Source organism: Indicator indicator, chromosome 2 (assembly GCF_027791375.1).
Source record: "Indicator indicator isolate 239-I01 chromosome 2, UM_Iind_1.1, whole genome shotgun sequence".
NCBI classification, from domain to species: domain Eukaryota; kingdom Metazoa; phylum Chordata; class Aves; order Piciformes; family Indicatoridae; genus Indicator; species Indicator indicator.
The window spans coordinates 19,849,126-19,868,654 of NC_072011.1; the positions used below are offsets into that span (position 1 = coordinate 19,849,126).

Sequence of the window (19,529 nt, forward strand, 5' to 3'; positions counted from 1 at the left end):
TCAGTGACTACAGTCATATTTTAGGTAACTTGTATCTCATATTAGCTTTTCTCTAGTCGCCTTAGCTGTTTGAGTTAGACTTACATTGAGTCAAAGCTCATAAGATCTGTAAAGCTTTCAGTTCAGAGGGCATTTGCTTCAGTCTCCCCTCAACTGTGTAGACCGGTCCTACATTGTTCCCTGTATTTTAAGGTGCTCTCTCAGATAATTTTTTGTACAGTGTCTGTAGGATGGGAAGAAGCAGAGCTGATGTAATGTGTTTGAAGAGCTGTGTAGTATTTGGCTGCAACTGTATATCCTTTCGGTGTGCATGATCTGTGTTTTTCATTAATTTATCCCAGTGCAGTGGGACTGCTGACAGAATTGTGCATATCTTCCTAGAACTTAAAGATCCAGATGAAGGACTTCGAAGCAACTGCTGAGCCTCTGCAGGAGTGGCTGACTGCAACTGAGAAGATGGTACAAGGAAGTAGCAGTCGGCTACATGATCTTCCTTCCAAGAGAAGAGAACAGCAAAAGTTGCAGGTGATTTCTTATAAGCCTTCTAAACATAGGTGGCCTTAACTGCCCCATCCTTGTGGCCTCATGGATTCTTTACAAAAGCTTGATCATTCTAGCATTCTGATCGTTAAATAAGAGGGGAACTGATTTCAAGAATTGCTGTTGATGATCCTGTTACAGCAAGTTTTGCATCTCCACATTTCTTATGACAAGCTGCTTTGTTTCTGTAGCTGTATGGTGTGCCTTTCTCAGCAAGCTTGCCATACGTCACTTCTGTTTTTCGTGGGACCTTCAAGCTTCTCTATTTCCTGCTTCTTTCACCCACTCTTAATATTTATGTGCTTGTGCTTTACAGTCTGTCCTTGAGGAAATAAGCTGCCACGAGCATCAGCTCAACAGGCTAAAAGAGAAAGCTCAGCAGCTGTGGGAAGAGCAATCTGTCAGCAAAAGCTTTATGCGCAGAGTGTCTCAGTTGTCTTCTCAATATCTTACTCTAAGCAATCTGACAAAGGTAATGCACCCAGTGTATGTGCTTTTAAGCTGTTTGTTTGATATATGTGGGGAAAAGAGACAAATGTGAAACACTGCAGTTGTCTTTCTTGTCTGCTCTGTGGTATTTCTGAGCTATATTGCCTTTCACACACTGGCTTTAAATTGTGGGAAGTAAGATCCAGATAATTCCATGGATTGTAAGCAAAATGAAATAGTGGTTTGGCTTTTGTTGGTTTTTTGTTTGTTTACTTTGGTTTACTTTGGTTTTTTAATGTGTTTTGATTAAAAAGTAAGCCCCACAGACAGAAATCTCTTACACTGCTTTTGAAGAATCAGGGGGAGATAAGCCAAACTCTAAAGCATTAGCCTAGGAACTGAGAGTTTAACCTAACTCTGTTTTGTGGAGACGTGCTTGCCACACTTCACCATTTAACAGTTCTACTCTCTCTATTGTGTAAACATGTAAAAAGGTCTTTGTGTTAGGATTGTGATCTTTCACAAAGTTCTAGTTATGAAGGAAGCTTGATATTGAATTAGGCTTACACCTACTGCAGTAATGAAAATACTTAAGGGTATAGAAAGTGTGTTATGGGATAACAATTCAATTCAGAAAGTATTTGAGCAATGGCTAGTTTGTTGACATGTATGACATGATGAAAATTATTGTATACCTGGCCATATTAAATTCTCATGACTGCAAAATGAGCAGGGGAAAGATGTAGTAGTTAGTAACTGGCTTATGTGGACAGAAGGAAATGTCAAGATAAGGAGGAGTCTGAGGCAGAGGATACATATGATCCAGCTTGTGAGAGAAGTCCTGAAATTCTTTGGATAGCTGTGGATGCTTGAGAAAGATCCCACTCAGTAAATTCCAAAACCTGTTTCAACGACTTGACTTCAGTTCTCTGTCATTGTGTGAAATACGCTCCACTCTGTATTCCCATTCACCTCAGGCCTTTTAGCAATGTACCTTGAGCATTTATTTTTGACCCATATGAGTGTTGGTTTTTTGTTGTTTTTTTTTTTTTTTTTCAGAGAAATGGTTATATAAATGGGAGTCATTGAGGAATATGGGGCTTTCTCTTCTAGGTACGAAGTAATGCTGCAGTGGTATAGCTTCACAGTCTTAAATCCGTCTTGTGCATTGGCAGATTTCACAAATTATCTTCAGCTGCAACACTGAAATTGAGTTAAATTGTGATTTACTGGATATTTCAGAAAATATGAGATCAGAAAAGTCTCACCTGCTTTGAATGAAAGGAGATAGATGAAGCCTTACATTTAGAAAATAAAACAAAAGACATTTTTGAAATTTTCGTTTGTACATTGTTTGAACAACTTTTTTGTGTGTGTTTGTGTTTACAAAACTCATTCTGTGCTAAATTAGGTGTGCTTATAGTTATCAATTTATGAAGAGAATTGCTGATTATAGTTTGTGAAACTTACTCCAATAAGTCCATAAATTAGGTATGGGGAATAAGCAATCCTTTGAAGAGCTGCTATTGCTAATTGCTGTATGAATTGCAGGAAAAAGTTTCCAGAATGGATAGGGTCGTAGCGGAGCACCAGCAGTTCTCACACAGTGTCAAGGACCTCCAGGACTGGGTGGCTGATGCAGTTCACATGCTGGATTGCTACTGTCATCCCACTGCAGACAAGAGTGTCCTGGACAGCCGGATGTTAAAGCTAGAGGTATGGAAACAACAGACTCCAAAACCTGCTGGTTTTAGACCTGTAAGAAGAATGGGAATGTAGGAGACTTTACATTAGTTGTTGCGTATTAGTGTAATGACTGTTGTTGTTCAGACACTTGATTTTCAACTTAAAGAAAAATAACTCTTTATAGATGAAAGAGTTCATTACTAGAAGCTTTCTCTATGAAGGATATAGGAACCTTTATTACTTGGACAGCTGCATATATGCAAATTCTTGGAAAACTCAAAAGATCATAGAATCATGGAATTGTTCTTCTAAGCTTATTGAGACTAGCCGTCAACCTAAGACCACCATGGCCATTAAAGCATGTCCTGAAGTGCCACATCCACACATTTCTTGAACACATCTACGGACAGTGACTCCACAACCTCCCTGGGCAACCTATTCCAACACCTGAACACTCTTTCCTGTCAGGAAAGAAATTTTTCCTAATACCCAATTTAAACCTTCCCTGGCACAATTTCAGTCCCTTTCTTCTTGTTGTATCACCGGACTCTATGGAGAAGAGGCTGACCCCCACCTCACTACAGCCTCCTTTCAGGTAGGTGTAGAGAGCAATGAGGCGTCATCTGAGTCTCCTCCAGACAAAAATATCCTAGCTCCCTCAGCCACTCCTCATAAGATGTGTGGCTGCTGAAAGTTAAATGGAAGAAGTAGGATATTCACTTTGTTACTTTAATGTATTATTGCCTAGATCTTGCAGGTAACATGGATGATTCAGAAGAGATTTTCCTATAATTGATTTAAAACTTTGACTACAGTTAAATAAATAGCATCTGTTGTTATATTACACCAAAGGTGTTGAAGAACAGTACTCAGAAAACTATACTTTTCATGTTATTGAGGTCTCAAGATTTTGAGCCATGGACAAGTCCTCAAAACATCAAAAATCAAAAATTTGTAGCAAAATTCAAAGATTATGTTTTGCCATTTGTTCTCCAAGTCTCTCAGGCTTGGTGCTTTTGGGCTTTCCATGACTTTGCATGGGGATAGAAGCTGTTAGTTTGCACCTGTGCAGCTCTAGGAGCTGAAGCTTCTAAGCTGATATTGCTGATAGTCTAATGAGTTTATATGTTGGTACTTTTGTGTTTCCAATAGATTCTAGAGTTGTGGGACTGTATTTCAGTCCTGTACAAGAGCTTTGTCATATCTCATTTTCTTTATGAATGAATTCTTCTGTTTTCCATCTAAGTGTCATTACCTTTGAATGTCAGCTGTTCCACCTGAAAGTACATCCTTGGTACACTGTAAGTACCTGTGTAGATTCCATGAAAACTTCCCTGTCAACTAAGTTGTTTTTTTTTTTTTTTAATGGCTTAAACCTACTCTTTCAAAGGCACTTTTTCATGTGAAGCCAAGCTGTGAACCACACTGTCCCTCTTCCAATTGACTCTGCAAGCTGCTACATTTGATCAGTACATTTTATAGTAGAGTCAGTTAGCATATTCATGCCCAGTTAATGATAAAAGGAAAATAACATCTGCTCACTTTTTAGAGACTGCTAGCAGTGAAACAAGAAAAAGAAATTGAAATGAAAATTGTTCTGACAAGAGGAGAATCTGTTCTGCAAAATACTTCTCTGGAGGGAGTACCAGTGGTTGAACGACAGTTGCAAACCCTGAAGGACAGCTGGGCTTCTCTTCTGTCTGCTTGTATCCAGTGCAAGAGGTAAAAAGGGTATGAGGTTCAGAACACTGTTTAGCAGTAAAGCACTGTCAAAATTTTTGGAAAGTTAATTTGCTGAGTTTTATTGCTATATGATTTAAATTTGTATAAAATGATTGCATGTGCCTTTATTTAAAGCAGAAAAAGGATTCCATGTTCATAAATTTATTGTAAATTTTACTTTGAGTTGAACTTTATGCCTTGAATTGTACTCAGAATTGAGAAGAGCTTACCATGGACATAAATGGCTGACTTTGTCAAGATCCTGCCTGTTTTTCCATTTGCTAGCATTTCAGAGAAGGTGCTGTCATCACAATGTCCAGTAGTGATGCTCAGAGTGATAGAACCCAAAATACAGGGGGGAAAAAATACAGCCTTTTTGGTGGAGCATCACTGGCTGCAAATATTTCAATTTAAAATAACAAAGGTAATTAAGCATTAGAAAGCAGCAACTTTTGAATTTATGCAGAGGGACAGAAAATTTCTGATTCTGGGTCTTACACTTTCAGTTGCATTTTATTTACTAAAGCTTAACATAACAGCTAGCTACATACCTGACAGACTTCCTTAATATTCCAGGTTTGGAAAACTTAATATAACTTTATCAGTCAAACAGTGTTCCTAGTTAAAATTTCCTGGATTCCAGTATCTCTGTCTTGTACTGCTTAGATTGTGATATGTTATTCTTATAAATATAGTAAAAAATAACTGTATATTATATATCTCAGTGCTTGAATAGCATGAGACTCTCCACTATCACAATGAATATATATTTTTTTAATTGCAGTCAATTGGAAGGAGCTCTCTCCAAATGGACAAGTTACCAGGATGATGTTCGTCAGTTTTCCAGCTGGATGGATAAAGTAGAAACAAGTATTAATGCTCCTGAAAGACAATATGCTGAACTGAGGGAAAAAACAGCTGCCCTCAGCAAAGCAAAGGTGTGTTTGCTTGGCAGCAAACCAGCAGCAAGCCCATATCACCTTACAGGCAGGAAAAAAAAAACAACCAAAAACAGGGGAGGGGGAGGGTGGGAAAAAAAGCTGCATAACTGCAAGGTTAGTTTGTGGTCTTATTTTAACGATGCATCTTCATAAATGTATCTTTCTCTTTTGTAGCTACTCAGTGAAGAGGTGTTGACTCACAGCAGCCTGTTGGAGACAATTGAAATGAAAGGAAGTGGAATGGCTGAGCATTATGTCACTCAGCTTGAACTCCAGGACCTTCAGGAGCGGTATAAGTTTCTCAAAGACAGAGCAAGGGTACAGTTTTTCTTGATAGCAATCCCTTTTGTTTTGTTGCCAACAAGGAGTAAGAGAAAGTCTTTTCATTGATTATTTAGTTTACAGCTAAATGATTAAAATTTGGGGTCATCTGTCAACTATTGTAATAGAAAATCATTACCATGATTTATTAATCTGTTTTCCTGTACCACTGATCCTTTCATAAATGTTCTAAAAATCTAAATCTGAAAAGGTAATGAAGAATTCCATGACAAAAATCTCACTGGCTTCTCTGCAGATACAATTTTACCTATTGTGTCTGAAAAGCTGGAAGCATTTCAGAATCTGTGATATTCATAAATGTATGTTTTGCAGCAAATGCAATCAGTTGTCAGTTGGTTAATTCACAAATGATTGACAACTGCAGAAAGTTATTGTTGAACCACAAACCTTATTAGCAAGTAAACTGACTCAAATGTCAAAAGGGTCAGCATGGTTAAGTACTACATTTACTGATAAGTGGTAGTATCATAGCTGTGGAAAAACTTAGAACATTGAGAAATAAAGATCAATTTGGGTTTTAGTGTCAGATATAAACTAAAGAAGAAATAATAAAAGAATTGATGATTCATTTAAAGCTAGGTGATTATCTCCAGTTAACCCAAATTCTTTTGTGATAATTAAATAAAGCCTAATATACACTCGGACAGGCAAATTTTCTTAATGACAACAGTGTAGTGAATTTTGAGGTCTTTGTCCTTTTGAAAGGACCACAATTCATTTCCTCTACAATACAAGTGATTCACTCTCTTCCACAGCTGCAAAGAATGCAGTACACTCCCTTTCTTTGGGCTTTCTGTGAATAAACTCATTCATGTTTGCCAGAGAGATGAGTAAGTCCTGGTAAGTGCTAGTGAGTACCTGGTATTCTGAGGCTCCTTTACTTTGACCTTTTTTCTTCCCTAAGGCTATGCAGACCTCTTGTATTTTCTCATTTTGAGCAACAGCATGGGAACAGTGAGAAATGGCTGATAGTTCACAAAGGCAAGAACTCTGTACCTCTTCTCTCATGCATAAAGAAGCATCCCTTCTTTCTTTTCCACCTAATACCCCAGATGACTTTGGTCTTCCCCACTCCCAACTGTGTTCATGATGTTAACTGTCAAGAGCATGTTCAACTCTTAGAAAGAAATTCAAAGTTCAAAGCAAATAGCTGAGAAGTAAGGAATGATCAAATCCTTTAATAATCTGGCCAAATAGGAAACCTGACAAGCTTCTCCAAAGATTTGTAGCTCAAGTCTGAGCAGACCAAGGCCTGTAATTCCTTGTAGCCACTGCCAAGAGACAAGAGAACTCGTCTTTCTCTCTTTTCCCTCTCCCAGACTTGGACTGAGTGCTAAGGAAAATGTGGTTTAATTTACAAAAGATATTGGCAAATATTAATAAAAATATTAATAACATTTTATTAATATGAAAAATTGCCAAAAACATATTAAATAGGTTCGATGTACAGTTAGAATATATATACTTACAATGGGAATGTACAGTATTTAGGCAACTATAACAATTTTAACAATTCTATGCAAACCGGTAAGAACATCAGAAAGAGAGAATCCCCGCGAGTGAAATGGCACTCGACCATATGGGGTTGGGGAGATTCCACAAGAACTGTTAAGCCAAGGAGGCAATGAATTAATTACTCGCAGCTGATTCCACCCAAGCGGGGAGTGCTGCTGCTGTGTATTAGCTTTGTGTTGAGGCTTTGGGACTCTCTCGTGTGGCGCTGGCACGGCAGGTTGCAGGCAAGAAAGGTTGCGCAGACTCGGAGCTGGTTTGGCTTCAGCGAGCAGCAGGTTGTTTTTGACTCATTCTTTGCAACAGGCATTTGCTTTGTCCTGGGTAAACTGAGGCACAGCAAAATTCCAGGCGACTAGAAATCAGGCTGTATATATATATGGCCTGAGATTCAATTGGGCCAATAGGGCAACTGAAGCCAGCACATAGTTACCCATTGAAAAGGGGTTCTGCCAGGCTGTGGCCATAAAAGGCAGAAACATAAGCCTGGTCAGGGAGTAGTAGTACCCAGTACACCTGCTCTTACCCCAGAAACAAACTTGTTTACCAGACACACATGGTCCTGTCCCCTTTGTTCCTTTTCCTGTGTTACCCCGACTTTTTGCAGGAAGGAAGGTGGAGAGGGGCGCCATGTCGAGACACGTCAGGGTCTGTCTGGGTTTTGTGCTGGGCTCATTTGGCCCTTCCATGACACTGACCTTGTAAAAGACTGATAACACTCTTCTTCCTTCCTTCCACTACACAGACCTGTTAAAAATAGGTAATGCAGACAGTACACTCATGGCTGCTGTTTATGAAAATGTTTTTCTTCTTATGTAGCCAGCTGCTATCTGAACTTGAGTCCCTATTCTCATCATTTGTCAGAGGATGTGAAATACATATAGAATACTTTTCTTGCACTTGGACTAGTTTTGTGCTACTATATGACACCTTTCCTGCTGTACACCAAATATAGTAATATTTTAGTGCTGGGTTGTGAAATTATTGTAACTTGCTCACCCACATACCCAAAAGACTTGCTGTCTGTTCTCTGTGCTCTGTAGGATCTGCCTGCAATGGGCTTGGGAAGTCTTCAAACCTAAAAATACCAGGTACTCTTAATAGAAAATTATTATTCCATTGGCCAAAAAAAAAAATTAATGTGAAGAAAAAAACATGATTTCTGAGCTCATGCTATTATTAATAACATTGCTAAAGTTTATTTAAATTGGTATTAAAGTTAAGAAGGTCTTTTGTTATTAGACAACAAGGTGTGATTTCTGATCAAAACTTCAGATCTCAGAAGTCACAAATTTTCACAAAGAATCCTTTAGGATAATTGTCTGTATCTTCACGTATGTACCTTCTTTCCTTGTAATTCATTAAACCATCCTGAGAATCAAAGTACTCTTGAAATACAGGAAATCTCAGCATCAAAGTTTTTCCCTTGATGGAAGTCCAGGTTTTATGTTTTCTTGGTTTGATGATACACTAAGATATATTATATATACATATATCACATATTTTAACAATCAGGAGGCAGTAGCAAAAGCTGAAGGACTGCTTAACTTACATGAAGAGTACCAAAGAAATCTGAAGGCCTTTGAAGTATGGCTGGAGAAAGAACATGAAAAACTTGACTGTTTATCACATCTTGATGGTGATGCCCAGAAACAGGAGGCAACACTCCGAGACTTACAGGTACCTAATGTGTGACGCCCTAAGTAAGAAAAGGAATTTGAAAAGCTACTTGTAAAAATAACTGAATAATATTAATTATCAGACAAAAATCTGTATCTCGTTTTCATCTTGACAACAGCTTGGAGTCGCATTTTATATATAATCCCTTTGCTTTTCAAAAGTGGTTCCAGTAAAGTCAGTAGAAACATTGTCACTCATTTCCGGAAAGAAATGTTAGGTGTTCTTGCAAGTACTGAATTTATTTTAGATATTGGCCTGCTTCTTCTTTTCCCTGCATTTCATAAAATATCAAAAGCATTCTTTTCAGTGGCTTTTCTGCTTACAGAGCAGATGTATCTACTTTCAGACTGTTCTAGTCATGCAGGCTAGCTCTCATGGTGAAGTGTGAAGACTATTACTGAAACACTTAAGTGACAGTGAAGACTGAACCTATGGCACTTCCGTCATTTCTCAGTTTGATTTTAAGCTGATTTAATTATCTGTTGTTGCTAAGGTTTCAGAACTGGTGATAAACTTAGCAAAAGGGGAAAGAATTTAATATGTGCTTTGTCAGTAATTTTCTCAAATTCACTTCTCAGTGATACTCGGTTTGCTTTGTGAGCTAGCATGCCATCATAGGTGTTAGAAGAGATAGGGCAATGTGTGTTCAACCTTAGATAACTAAAGGGAGTATCTAGATAATATGAGGCAACTGTGCAAATGAAAGCTGTTGATGTGGGGTATGTATCCATAACTCTGCCTTTACAGGAGCTGCAGGTCCACTGTGCAGAAGGACAGGCTTTATTGAATGCTGCTGTCCATGCCAGAGAGGAGGTGATTCCCTGGGGCATTCCCCAGGTAGAAGACCGAGCTTTGGAATCCTTACGGCAGGATTGGCAAGTTTATCAACACAGGCTTTCTGATGCAAGAAGCCAATTAAATGCCACTGTGAGCAGGCTGAGGTTAATGGAGAAAAAAATTCAGAAGGTTAATGACTGGCTAACAGACCTAGAGGAGAAAGTTGCTATCAGGACTGGGAGGAAGTCTGGTAGAGCAACAAAGGAGTTGCAGCTTCAACAAATGAAGGTAAAAAAATATGGTTAAGGCATTCCTTAAACAAAATACCATGTAATATTTCCACATCAGTTCCTGGTTTCACTGTGATAATGACAGGAAACATTGCAGTTTCTACTGAGTTGGTGCCTAGAATGATGAATCCAAGAGCTATAGCAATGTTAAAATCTTATAGGGGGATCTGGAATTCATATGCTCTGAAGTGGAAAAGTGGTGATGAGTAAAATGTGACCAAGTATCTGGTGTTTTTGCTGTGTTCATCTAGTAATTCTCTAGTCACTGCAAGAAGACATGGCTCTGAATAAACATGGGAACCAGATTTGAAGAGATTCAAAATTACAATTTAGTCACCTTTAAAATTCACAGTCACCTTGGGCAAATTCTGTAGCAAGTCCCAGTTCAATTTCTGTTATTATTTGCTGAAGGTTTGAAGTATTACATTTACTATAGTTAAATGCAGTCTGTATTATATGATACAACATCCAGCATATTTGTCACAGTTACAACTGTATAGTTGGGTTTGTTTTCAATGATTTTCTGACTTAGTTGCAAATAAATTATTGTGTTTAAGATGTTTTAATTAGTCATGAAAACTGAAAAATGTCTTTGTCATAGAAGTGGCATAAAGAAATTACAATCTACAAGGATGATGTAGAGGAAGTTGGGGTATTGGCTCAGCAAATACTAGAGGAAAGTCTCACTGCAAGTAGAATGGGAAGCCAGGCTACACAGCTTACATCTCGTTACCAAACACTACTTCTTCATGTCCTGGTAAGAAATGAAAATTAATTTATTCTAACATCATAAATTGTCAGTTAAGAAGCAAACATAAACAGATTTTCTTAATTAGACTTTATTAGAGTTCATTCATTACTGACAATTCAATAATATCCACATATATGTTCATATGTGTTCATACATAAACACACACATACAAGTAGATTTCATTAGAGAACAGTAATTGGGATGATGCCTGTTCAAAAATCTTCAGTGTTAATGAGATGTTACTGCCTTTTTTAGCAGTTGGAAGAGACAAATTCAGAACTGAGTGTGTTTTGAATGCTAAACAATCTTTAGAGAAATGTTTTCATGTTACCGCTGACACTCATGGATAAAGGGAAAATTTGAATTGACAAGATATAGCCTTCAGGCCACTTTTAGTATTAAGTGTTTCATAGTACCGTAATCACAAGTCACAATTCAAATTTCAAAATGTAAGCACGTTTTTCAGTGTTTAGTTTTAACTCTACCAATTGCTATAGGTACACTCCGATAAGACCAGTGATAATTACACACTTGGTCTGAAAGAACTCAAAACCTACGTGTTTTATCCTAGAATATCAGGGTTTATTAATAAATAACAATCTATTGCTGTCTTTAGCCAGTAGCACTGATAAAAATCTAGGTGGTTCTTATTTCCTCCACCTACCCTCCATATTTGTTTGAAGGAGCAAATAAAGTTTCTGGAAGAAGAAATACGCTGTATGGAGGAGTCAGAACTGGCTTTTAGTGCTTACACCAATTGGTACGGAGCTACAAACAAGAACTTCAGGAATGTGATCACCAAGTTTGACGTGGTTGAGAAAACAGCAATGGACAAAAAAGTACAGAAACTAGAGGTACAGCTTTCTTTGAATGCAATTTTTGTTTCTGTTCGCCAAAAAGAAGCTATATTTTAATACGCATCTTAACAGCTGCTCAGAATTCACCTGGTCCAGAGAACACCCAGTATAGTTCTCATGCCATATACACATTAGATCACAGTTTGGTTGTTGAGGTTATGAGCAGTTCTAAATAATGTAATCCTACCCTTCCATAAGGCAGGTATGAATGTGTTTAGGTTTAGATTAAAACCTAGAATAAATTCTCCTTACAAGGCTTCTTGTCGTGTATGTTTTATAACAGCATGTGCTGTGGCAAGAAGTGCTTCCTATTTCTCCTCATTGAAATAACTCAGTAGTAGAATTCACATTTCATCTCAAGAGTTGTAGATGAGTTTTTCTTATGTCCTTAAGCGTAAACATACTAAGGGGAAGTTTTCATCTATTCCAGACTTTGGTACAAATCCTCTCCTGATGGCCCTCATTTTCTGTTTATCTTCACAGACCCAGTGCATAACAGAAGTATTTCTTTCTCTTCTTCCTTGTAGTCTGCCGCATTTTAACTCCAGGAAATTTTGTCATAAAAAGCTCTTTCAATTTCCCTAGCAATTCATTCAGTGTCCTTATCAAAATTTAAAAATAAATAAGTAAGATTGTTAGTTTCTCACTGATAATAGAACTATGGCAAATAAACAAAAAAAAAAAGCTAGTAAAGGAAAGAAAAGGTGCCAAACAAAAAAAAATACCCACAAAAAAACTAAAAGGCAAGAGCTTGCATACTTTTTGTGTTAACCAACACTTGCTTCACAGCTGCTGTTGAGTGATATGGACATAGGTCACAGTTTACTGAAATCTGCCCGTGAGAAGGGGGAGCGAGCTATAAAGTACATGGAGGACAATGAAGTTGATGAGTTAAGAAAAGAAATTGAGCGTCACATGGAACAGCTTGAAGAGCTGGCTGGCTCCATCAGGAAAGAGCACATGACTTCAGAGAAGTGCCTTCAGCTGGCAAAGGAATTCTCAGACAAGTACAAGGCACAGACTCAGTGGGTCTTGGAGTACCAAGCCATGCTACATGCTCCAGTGGAGCCAAAGAGTGAACTTTATGAGAAGAAGGCCCAGCTGTCCAAATACAAGGTAAAAAGGGTGACTTGCAGTAAGTCCTCTATCCAGATAGTTTGTTTCTTCAATAAATGTGTGAGATACCTCTGGTCTGGATGTCCAGATCATCATCTAAGTGAAAATGTGCATGATGCCTGCATCTACAAACCAGAGTGAACACCAGGATTTTAATGAATGGCTGGTTGTTCTTTTTTTTTTTTTTTTTTCCAGTCATCATAGTGACTAGAAAAAAATCAACAACAAATTTCACTGCTTCTCTTAATGATGTTTGTTTAAAATACTTCAGGATTACAGATGTTTCAGAAGATGTGTAGTGGGTATGGTTGGGATAGAGCTAACTTTCACCATTGCAACCCATGTAGTGCTGTGCTTTATGTTTGTGGCTAAAACAGTGTTGCCAACAAACCATTATTTTGGCTATTGCTGAGCAGTACCTGCACACCATCAAGGCATTCTCTCTGAAACTGTCCACTACCTCTCACCAGCTTCAGTACTGAAAGTTGTATGCTAAAGCTTGTGTGCTTGCTTCCTACACATTTAGGAAGGTGGTATCTCACTATCGTTTGGGTAGATGCTGGCATGTGCTGTGGTGTCTGAGCCAGTGACACAATGATGTAACAGATCAGATTGCCTGCTCTTGAGGGTATAGCGTTATGCACTTGTTTGCATTTTGTATCATTAAGGGGATAGTTTTGGTGATGCTTTCCCACCTATTTACAGAGTTTCTTTCTCAGAGCAGAGTTTCTTCATCTCTAGCGCTTGCATCTTGTGTCTTCACACATACTAACTCCCTTTCCTTCACCAGCTTCAGATTATCAGCTGTGCTTCTACCCACTCACAAAAGGAGCAATTGCTTTTAGATACTTGCAAAGCAGTCATTTCAAAGCGTGGCTGAGAAGCATAGTCTTGTACTAGTAGCAAAGCTCTTATCTGGAGAGGGTGATATATACCATGATAGAAGGCTGTGCTTCAGAACAGGAGGAATTAGTGAAATATCTGTTCAACACTGAAGATATATGTATATTAGTTTTTGCTTGCATTGTAGTCCATACAGCAGACTGTTCTGTCCCATGAGCCTTCAATAAAGTCAGTGATTGAAAAGGGAGAAGCACTTTTTGATGTGGTGAATGATGTGACTCTAAAGAACAACATTCAAGACCTTCTGAGCAGTTACCAGGAACTCTGCAGCACTGCAAAGGTAAAATGTCAAGAAGAAAACTATAGGTTCCTTCTTTATGATGTTGACTATTTGTTTCATGTTGTGATGTCACACCCTCTACAGTGTGATAATTTAGATAATTTAGTTAGATAATTCTTTTTTCTTTGAGAGAAGGTGGTGTTCTTGAATATGGAAAAAGCTTTACCTAAACAAATCTGAGCAGCTGAAACGAATTTTGAGTGTGACAGGTGATGTCTTTGTAGCACTAAGGAGAGGTACATCATTGTTTACTTTGTGCTATGGTTACTATTTGAATCGCCTTCAATAAATTTCTAGATACATTATTTCTTGAAAGGATAAGATGCCCTTTAATGTTACCATTTTGTGTTTTCTGTCTGCTGGATCTAGAACAATTTAATCTAATTTAGTTGTTGAGTGGAAGTCACTAGAGAAAATGAATTGCACCATGGCCAAAATTTAATTCAGCAATGGCATTATTAATTAACACTGATTTGTTAGTCCACGTGTGTGTAGTACTTTGACAGATCTAATACTTCTAAGTACATCCTAAAGTATGATTATTCCTAAAGCTTTTAATAGCCTGTGCCCCTAACAAGGATAAGCTCTGCAAACCATGTTAGTACTTATGTTTGACCTAAGTACCTTGAGCTGCCAGTCCATCCACCAATAGGTGGTGTTTGTTTTTTTCACAGTTGATTTTTTTTAGTTTACAGTCATTCTCCTGCTGTACCACAAAACTTCCATCTGTTGCATCCGATCTAGTGTTGATGACTTAAATGTAGATAAGCTTATAAAAAAAAACTTTAAAAGAATAAATCCATTTTAACTTAATATGAACATGCTTAAGTTGTCTACCACAATCACAGGCAGTATATTCATACAAAGGCTGTAAACAGCAGGAACACAACTATAACATTTGGTAGGTCATGTGCAGTCCCTCAGAGTAAGTAATTAAGGAGTAAGTAAGTAAGGAGATACTCAGTGTTTTCCTCGGTCTTCAAAATAAGGTATTTTTTTCTGGAGTGAAAATACTGCTCAGTACCACATTGTTTATTGACACGAGTAATCCCTCTGGTGTCTTACTTAATCATCTGCAAGTCTCTCAAAGAAACATACATTTCTCTTCCTATGCTTTCAAGGTATTGTTTTTTTTTTTCTGTTCTGTTTTGTTTTTTTCATTATTCTTATAATTTTTTGAATATTTAATTTTGGTTATTGTGGACCCTGCAGGCATATGTTGAAACCTTAGAGGTGAAAGTAAAAGAGCATGAAGATTACAACAGTGATTTGCAAGAAGGGGAGAAATGGTTATTACACATGTCCAGCAGGCTGGTCAGCCCTGACCTCATGGAGAGTAACAGTCTTGAAATAATCACTCAACAGCTAGCTAATCACAAGGTGGGTTTGCTATTGGGTAAGCTTTCTCTATGTCCAGTAAAACAGAAGTTTTCTTTTCTTCTCTATCTCTGCTGTAGACCTCTAGTTATTTGTCACTCCCCTGCCTTATCCCTCTTATTTCTGTGTAAATAATCATCATTATGATTAATGCAGTTAACAAATCTACATTGTTTTGTTAGTACTGTTTCCTGAATGAGAGTGCATCTGCACAAGAGCTTTTATGTAAACTGATCTAAATTCTGTGCCAGATTTTTGCTGAGATGTCTCAGGAAATAGACCACAAAAAGCAGTTTAGGTTAACTTTAGTCATAAGGCATTTTTTGCTCTGGCACTTTTGAGGATTAAAAAAAATACTTCAAAATTTCAAATTATTTTTGTTTTAATTTTTTCCCCCTTTTGCTAAGTTGTAACATTTCTTCCCTCAACATATCGTTAGGGTTGCTCTTAATAATAATTCACTATGTTGATAACCAGTGCTTTCTAGAAGATAAAGATAAAATCCAATCCTCCCCACCACTCCCTGAATCTGAGATTCCAAGGGTGAATTTTGAAATCTTACTCATTGTGATCATCGTGTGTCATCCTTTAAGTAACCTCCATAGACTCAAATTTGGTTCCACTGAAGTCAATGGAAAGAACTGTCTACAGCAGAAGAGCTTACTGAGTAACTGATGATTCAGCATCAGATCTTTAGTACTCATTGTTAGACGCAAAAGGTGATGGGGCCCTAGAGAGAACACAACAAAAGAAAATTAAGGGTAGTCATGAGGCATGATGTCCTGGTTAAGGCTGGACAGATCCTCTATTGCTCTGAGAGGGACAAAAGAATGATGCTCACACAAATGGATTGGAAAGGGATGGAAAGTTTAAATGGAAAAGCAATTGGTGTTTTACAGAAATTGCAAAGCATAGTGGCAAAGATATCCCAAAGCGTACAGAGTCCCTTACACCAAACCCAAAGGCCCCAAACATTTCCCTTCTTGCTGCCTGAGAGTGTACCCAAAACCCCCAGGGCTCTTTCTTCCCCCCACTGCTAGGTGAGTCTCAGGCTGGCCAGGTCTGAGACTGCCCCCCCGCACCTCCTTCTCCTCCTGGCATTAGGGCTGTCCAAGCCTAAGGCCTGAAACACTCCCCCACCACTACCCGATAGGGAGCATCTCCCACGGGAGCAGAGAGGGAAGAAAGAGGAAGCGAATGACTTTGCAGATGGATTTATAGGGTGCAGGATTTATGGGTAGAAATACGCTGTTTCCTGTGGCCACCTTATTGGGTTGGATGCTTGGGACACCTAAGGTGTAACCTATGTGGCAGTAACAGGAGGCATCCAGCCTAAACTGCCACAGATGAGCATGTAATGCTTGCACTGATCTGTGTACAGACTTTTGACAATGATTTTACAATTAATATGCATTCTAATAGCTTCACTGTAACAATATACGATGTTTGCAAACTTTTTTCAAAATCTGAAGATGAGAGGTGTTTAAAGGAGAACAAAAAAAGAAAAGGACCTCATTTAAAAAGCAAAACCTTTTAGGTTTAAAATGTCTTCAAAAATATTTTCTCTATTTCTTAGGCTATTATGGAAGAAATTGCAGGATTTGAGGATCGTTTGAACAACCTTAAGAGCAAAGGCGATTATTTAATCAATCAATGTACAGAACATCTACAAGCAAAATTTAAGCAAAACGTACAAAGTCAACTTCAGGGGACAAAGGACAGCTATTCTGCCATATGTAGCACAGCCCAAAGAGTAAGTCTTGTTTCTGAAACGTTTTAATACCATTTAAAAATAAAATACTTTGTTATTTCTAGAAGTACTTGTATCTTTAAATTGTTTGAAACTTTCTACTGTTTCCATTTAAAGGGAGCCTACAGGCTGCTACTGTAGCACTTCATTACTGTGCTACAGTTGAATTCCTTGTGATCCGAATGTTGCCTTGCAGACAGCAAAAGTAGCTGCCTATCAATTTTTGCCTTAATCTGTCTACAGCCTCACTACCTTCAAGTTACGCTAGCTTCTGAGCTGCTGGAGCAAAGAAATTAGAACTATTGCTACTTCAAACTAGGGTGTGGATTGCACTCTTAGTGTCAGGAGTGTGCATATGTACATAGCAGGTCTTAATTATGTACTAGGAAATACTGTCTCTCTTAGTAAAACCAGAATATACAGTTAAGAAAGGCTAGCCGGGTCATTCTGTTAATCCAATTAGAAGATCAAGACACCATAATCTACAAAACCCCAACAAAAATCGAACAAAGCCCTAAAAAGTAGACACCATAGTAAGATTTGTAGAGGCAGGTAAAATCTCACACTAGATCAACGGTAAAATGTTGAACAAGAATATAGAAATAAGGAGCAATGCCTTTCAATTCTATATTTTTTTCTTTTCAGAAGCTGTGCCTTAGATACTGTCCACAAATTAGCAAGATGCAGTGAGAGCTAGAGGAGCTCTCAACTCTTGGTACTTTTTTATGTGCAAGGGCTAAAATAACCACAGTCTTCATAATTCTGTTTTATCTACAGTATTCAAGGTCACAGAAGAGAGTTAATAGTTGTGTTTGAAAATGTGGTGACCTTACGAAATGCTTATTTTAGGTGTATCAAAGTCTGGAACATGAACTCCAGAAGCATGTTAATCATCAGGATACCTTACAACAGTGCCAGACATGGTTGACTACAGTGCAGTCAGAGCTAAAACCAACTACATGGCCACCTTTCAGCCTGGCAGATGCAGTGAAACAGGTGAGAGTTCAGCACTTGAAAGTGATCTTAATAGCTCACCTTCTTAATAAGGTGAGTTCAGGTAAGAGCTCTGTATTAATAGAATTTATATACTCTGTCTGACCACCTCAGAAGGCTGTGTAGTATTCCCATCTCCAAAAGGAATACCTTGAGTGAAAAATAGTAGCAGGTGAAAAATCATATAGGGCTTTTGCAAACTCTGCTTAATGCTCAGAAACACGTTACCTGAAGAAAGGTTGGCTAATTAAACAAACCTGCTCATATGCTCCACAAATGTTTCTAGCAGAGGGGTTATGTCTTTGTGCTTTTCCAGTTGCTCATCTGTCTGCTAATGGTCCCATATGAGACCTGCTTTCATAGTGCCATGGGCACAGAGTCTGCCATCAGGCTATCAAAACAATTTTTCAGCTTGGAGAGCATGGAATGGCTTCTAGCCTACATTAGCCATTAAAAATGGTTTCTTTGCTTCTTGATTATTCTTAGTAACTGAATGTAGTTTACATTGGTTTTGTACCTTGGTTTCAAGGGGACAGCAGCAGATAACAGTGGAGCCAGGGTGTGTGTGTGTGGACAGTGGGGAGTAAGGCCATCAGCGCAGCAACTTCCCAATGACATGCAGGACTGCAGCTCACAAGTGAGAGCAGAGCCCCCCTGCTGTCAGCCACCATCTGGTGATCACCAGGAAAGTCTGTAGGGATGTGGTCAGTTCCAGATGGAGGCATGAGGTAGGAGCAACAAGGCAAGGCTAGGAGGATCAGGTAGGCAGAGATTCACCTGTAGTGTAGCTCAGGTGAGAGGTGAGCTCCCATGGAAAGTATCAAGAGCAAGAACCATAAGTGGTGTCATGATGTCAGATCTTGACAGTTGTAGACTGGGAGAGATTTGGAAGGTGTGGGAAAACATGCCATTAGGCTGATTTCCCCATGATACCTCAGACATTGGAGAATTTTATGGGTATAGGAAGATGACACTTTAATAATTCACCTGGGGAAAGTAAATCACCTTGTTGTATCTGTCCAATGCTTTATTTATAAAGAAATAAGCTAGGTAATGCATGTCAGTAAGCCCTTTGGTAATTGACTCATAAGTTTTTGAGCAGCCTTACACTATTTTATGAAGTATGTCTGTGTTTCATCTTCTGGAAATAAGCTAAACAAACAAGCAAAAAACCTGATATGCACAATTATAATAAAATAAGAGATTATTTCCACAGTCTCAGAGTTTATTTGAGAATTGTCTTTCCTCAGGTAAAACGTTTCCGGGCTCTGCAGGAGCAGGCAAATACATATTTAGATCTTCTCTGCTCCATGTGCGACCTGTCTGATGCCACAGTGAAGAGTACAGCAACAGATATTCAACAAACAAAGCAAACGGTACAAGATAACCACATCAACCCACTTTTAATCCCATTTAGAGCTTTAAATGCCTCATCTATCCTCTTCTAAAAAGGTCATATTGGGTAATGGCTTAAAGAAACATCGACTTACTTTCATCTTAAATATTTCTTGAAGAAATAGTTCCCTTCTTTTTCTGCCTTTTTATTTTTTTATATATAATTATTCTTTAATTAAATCCACACA

The 19,529-nt window shown here is 38.2% G+C and overlaps 1 protein-coding gene across 1 annotated transcript in view; it reads left to right on the plus strand.

Annotated features, from left to right (window-relative positions):
- The window catches only part of SYNE1 (spectrin repeat containing nuclear envelope protein 1), a 295,201-nt gene that overhangs the window by 142,694 nt on the left and 132,978 nt on the right, over nucleotides 1–19,529 (plus strand). Inside the window, exons 58-73 of the mRNA XM_054395242.1 lie at nucleotides 382–525; nucleotides 857–1,012; nucleotides 2,521–2,685; nucleotides 4,205–4,377; nucleotides 5,162–5,315; nucleotides 5,493–5,636; nucleotides 8,688–8,852; nucleotides 9,600–9,917; nucleotides 10,521–10,676; nucleotides 11,354–11,524; nucleotides 12,317–12,643; nucleotides 13,674–13,826; nucleotides 15,039–15,206; nucleotides 16,780–16,956; nucleotides 17,803–17,949; nucleotides 19,197–19,322. Of these exons, the coding sequence (XP_054251217.1) occupies nucleotides 382–525; nucleotides 857–1,012; nucleotides 2,521–2,685; nucleotides 4,205–4,377; nucleotides 5,162–5,315; nucleotides 5,493–5,636; nucleotides 8,688–8,852; nucleotides 9,600–9,917; nucleotides 10,521–10,676; nucleotides 11,354–11,524; nucleotides 12,317–12,643; nucleotides 13,674–13,826; nucleotides 15,039–15,206; nucleotides 16,780–16,956; nucleotides 17,803–17,949; nucleotides 19,197–19,322 (2,844 nt within the window). The remainder of the gene's footprint in view (nucleotides 1–381; nucleotides 526–856; nucleotides 1,013–2,520; nucleotides 2,686–4,204; nucleotides 4,378–5,161; nucleotides 5,316–5,492; nucleotides 5,637–8,687; nucleotides 8,853–9,599; nucleotides 9,918–10,520; nucleotides 10,677–11,353; nucleotides 11,525–12,316; nucleotides 12,644–13,673; nucleotides 13,827–15,038; nucleotides 15,207–16,779; nucleotides 16,957–17,802; nucleotides 17,950–19,196; nucleotides 19,323–19,529) is intronic.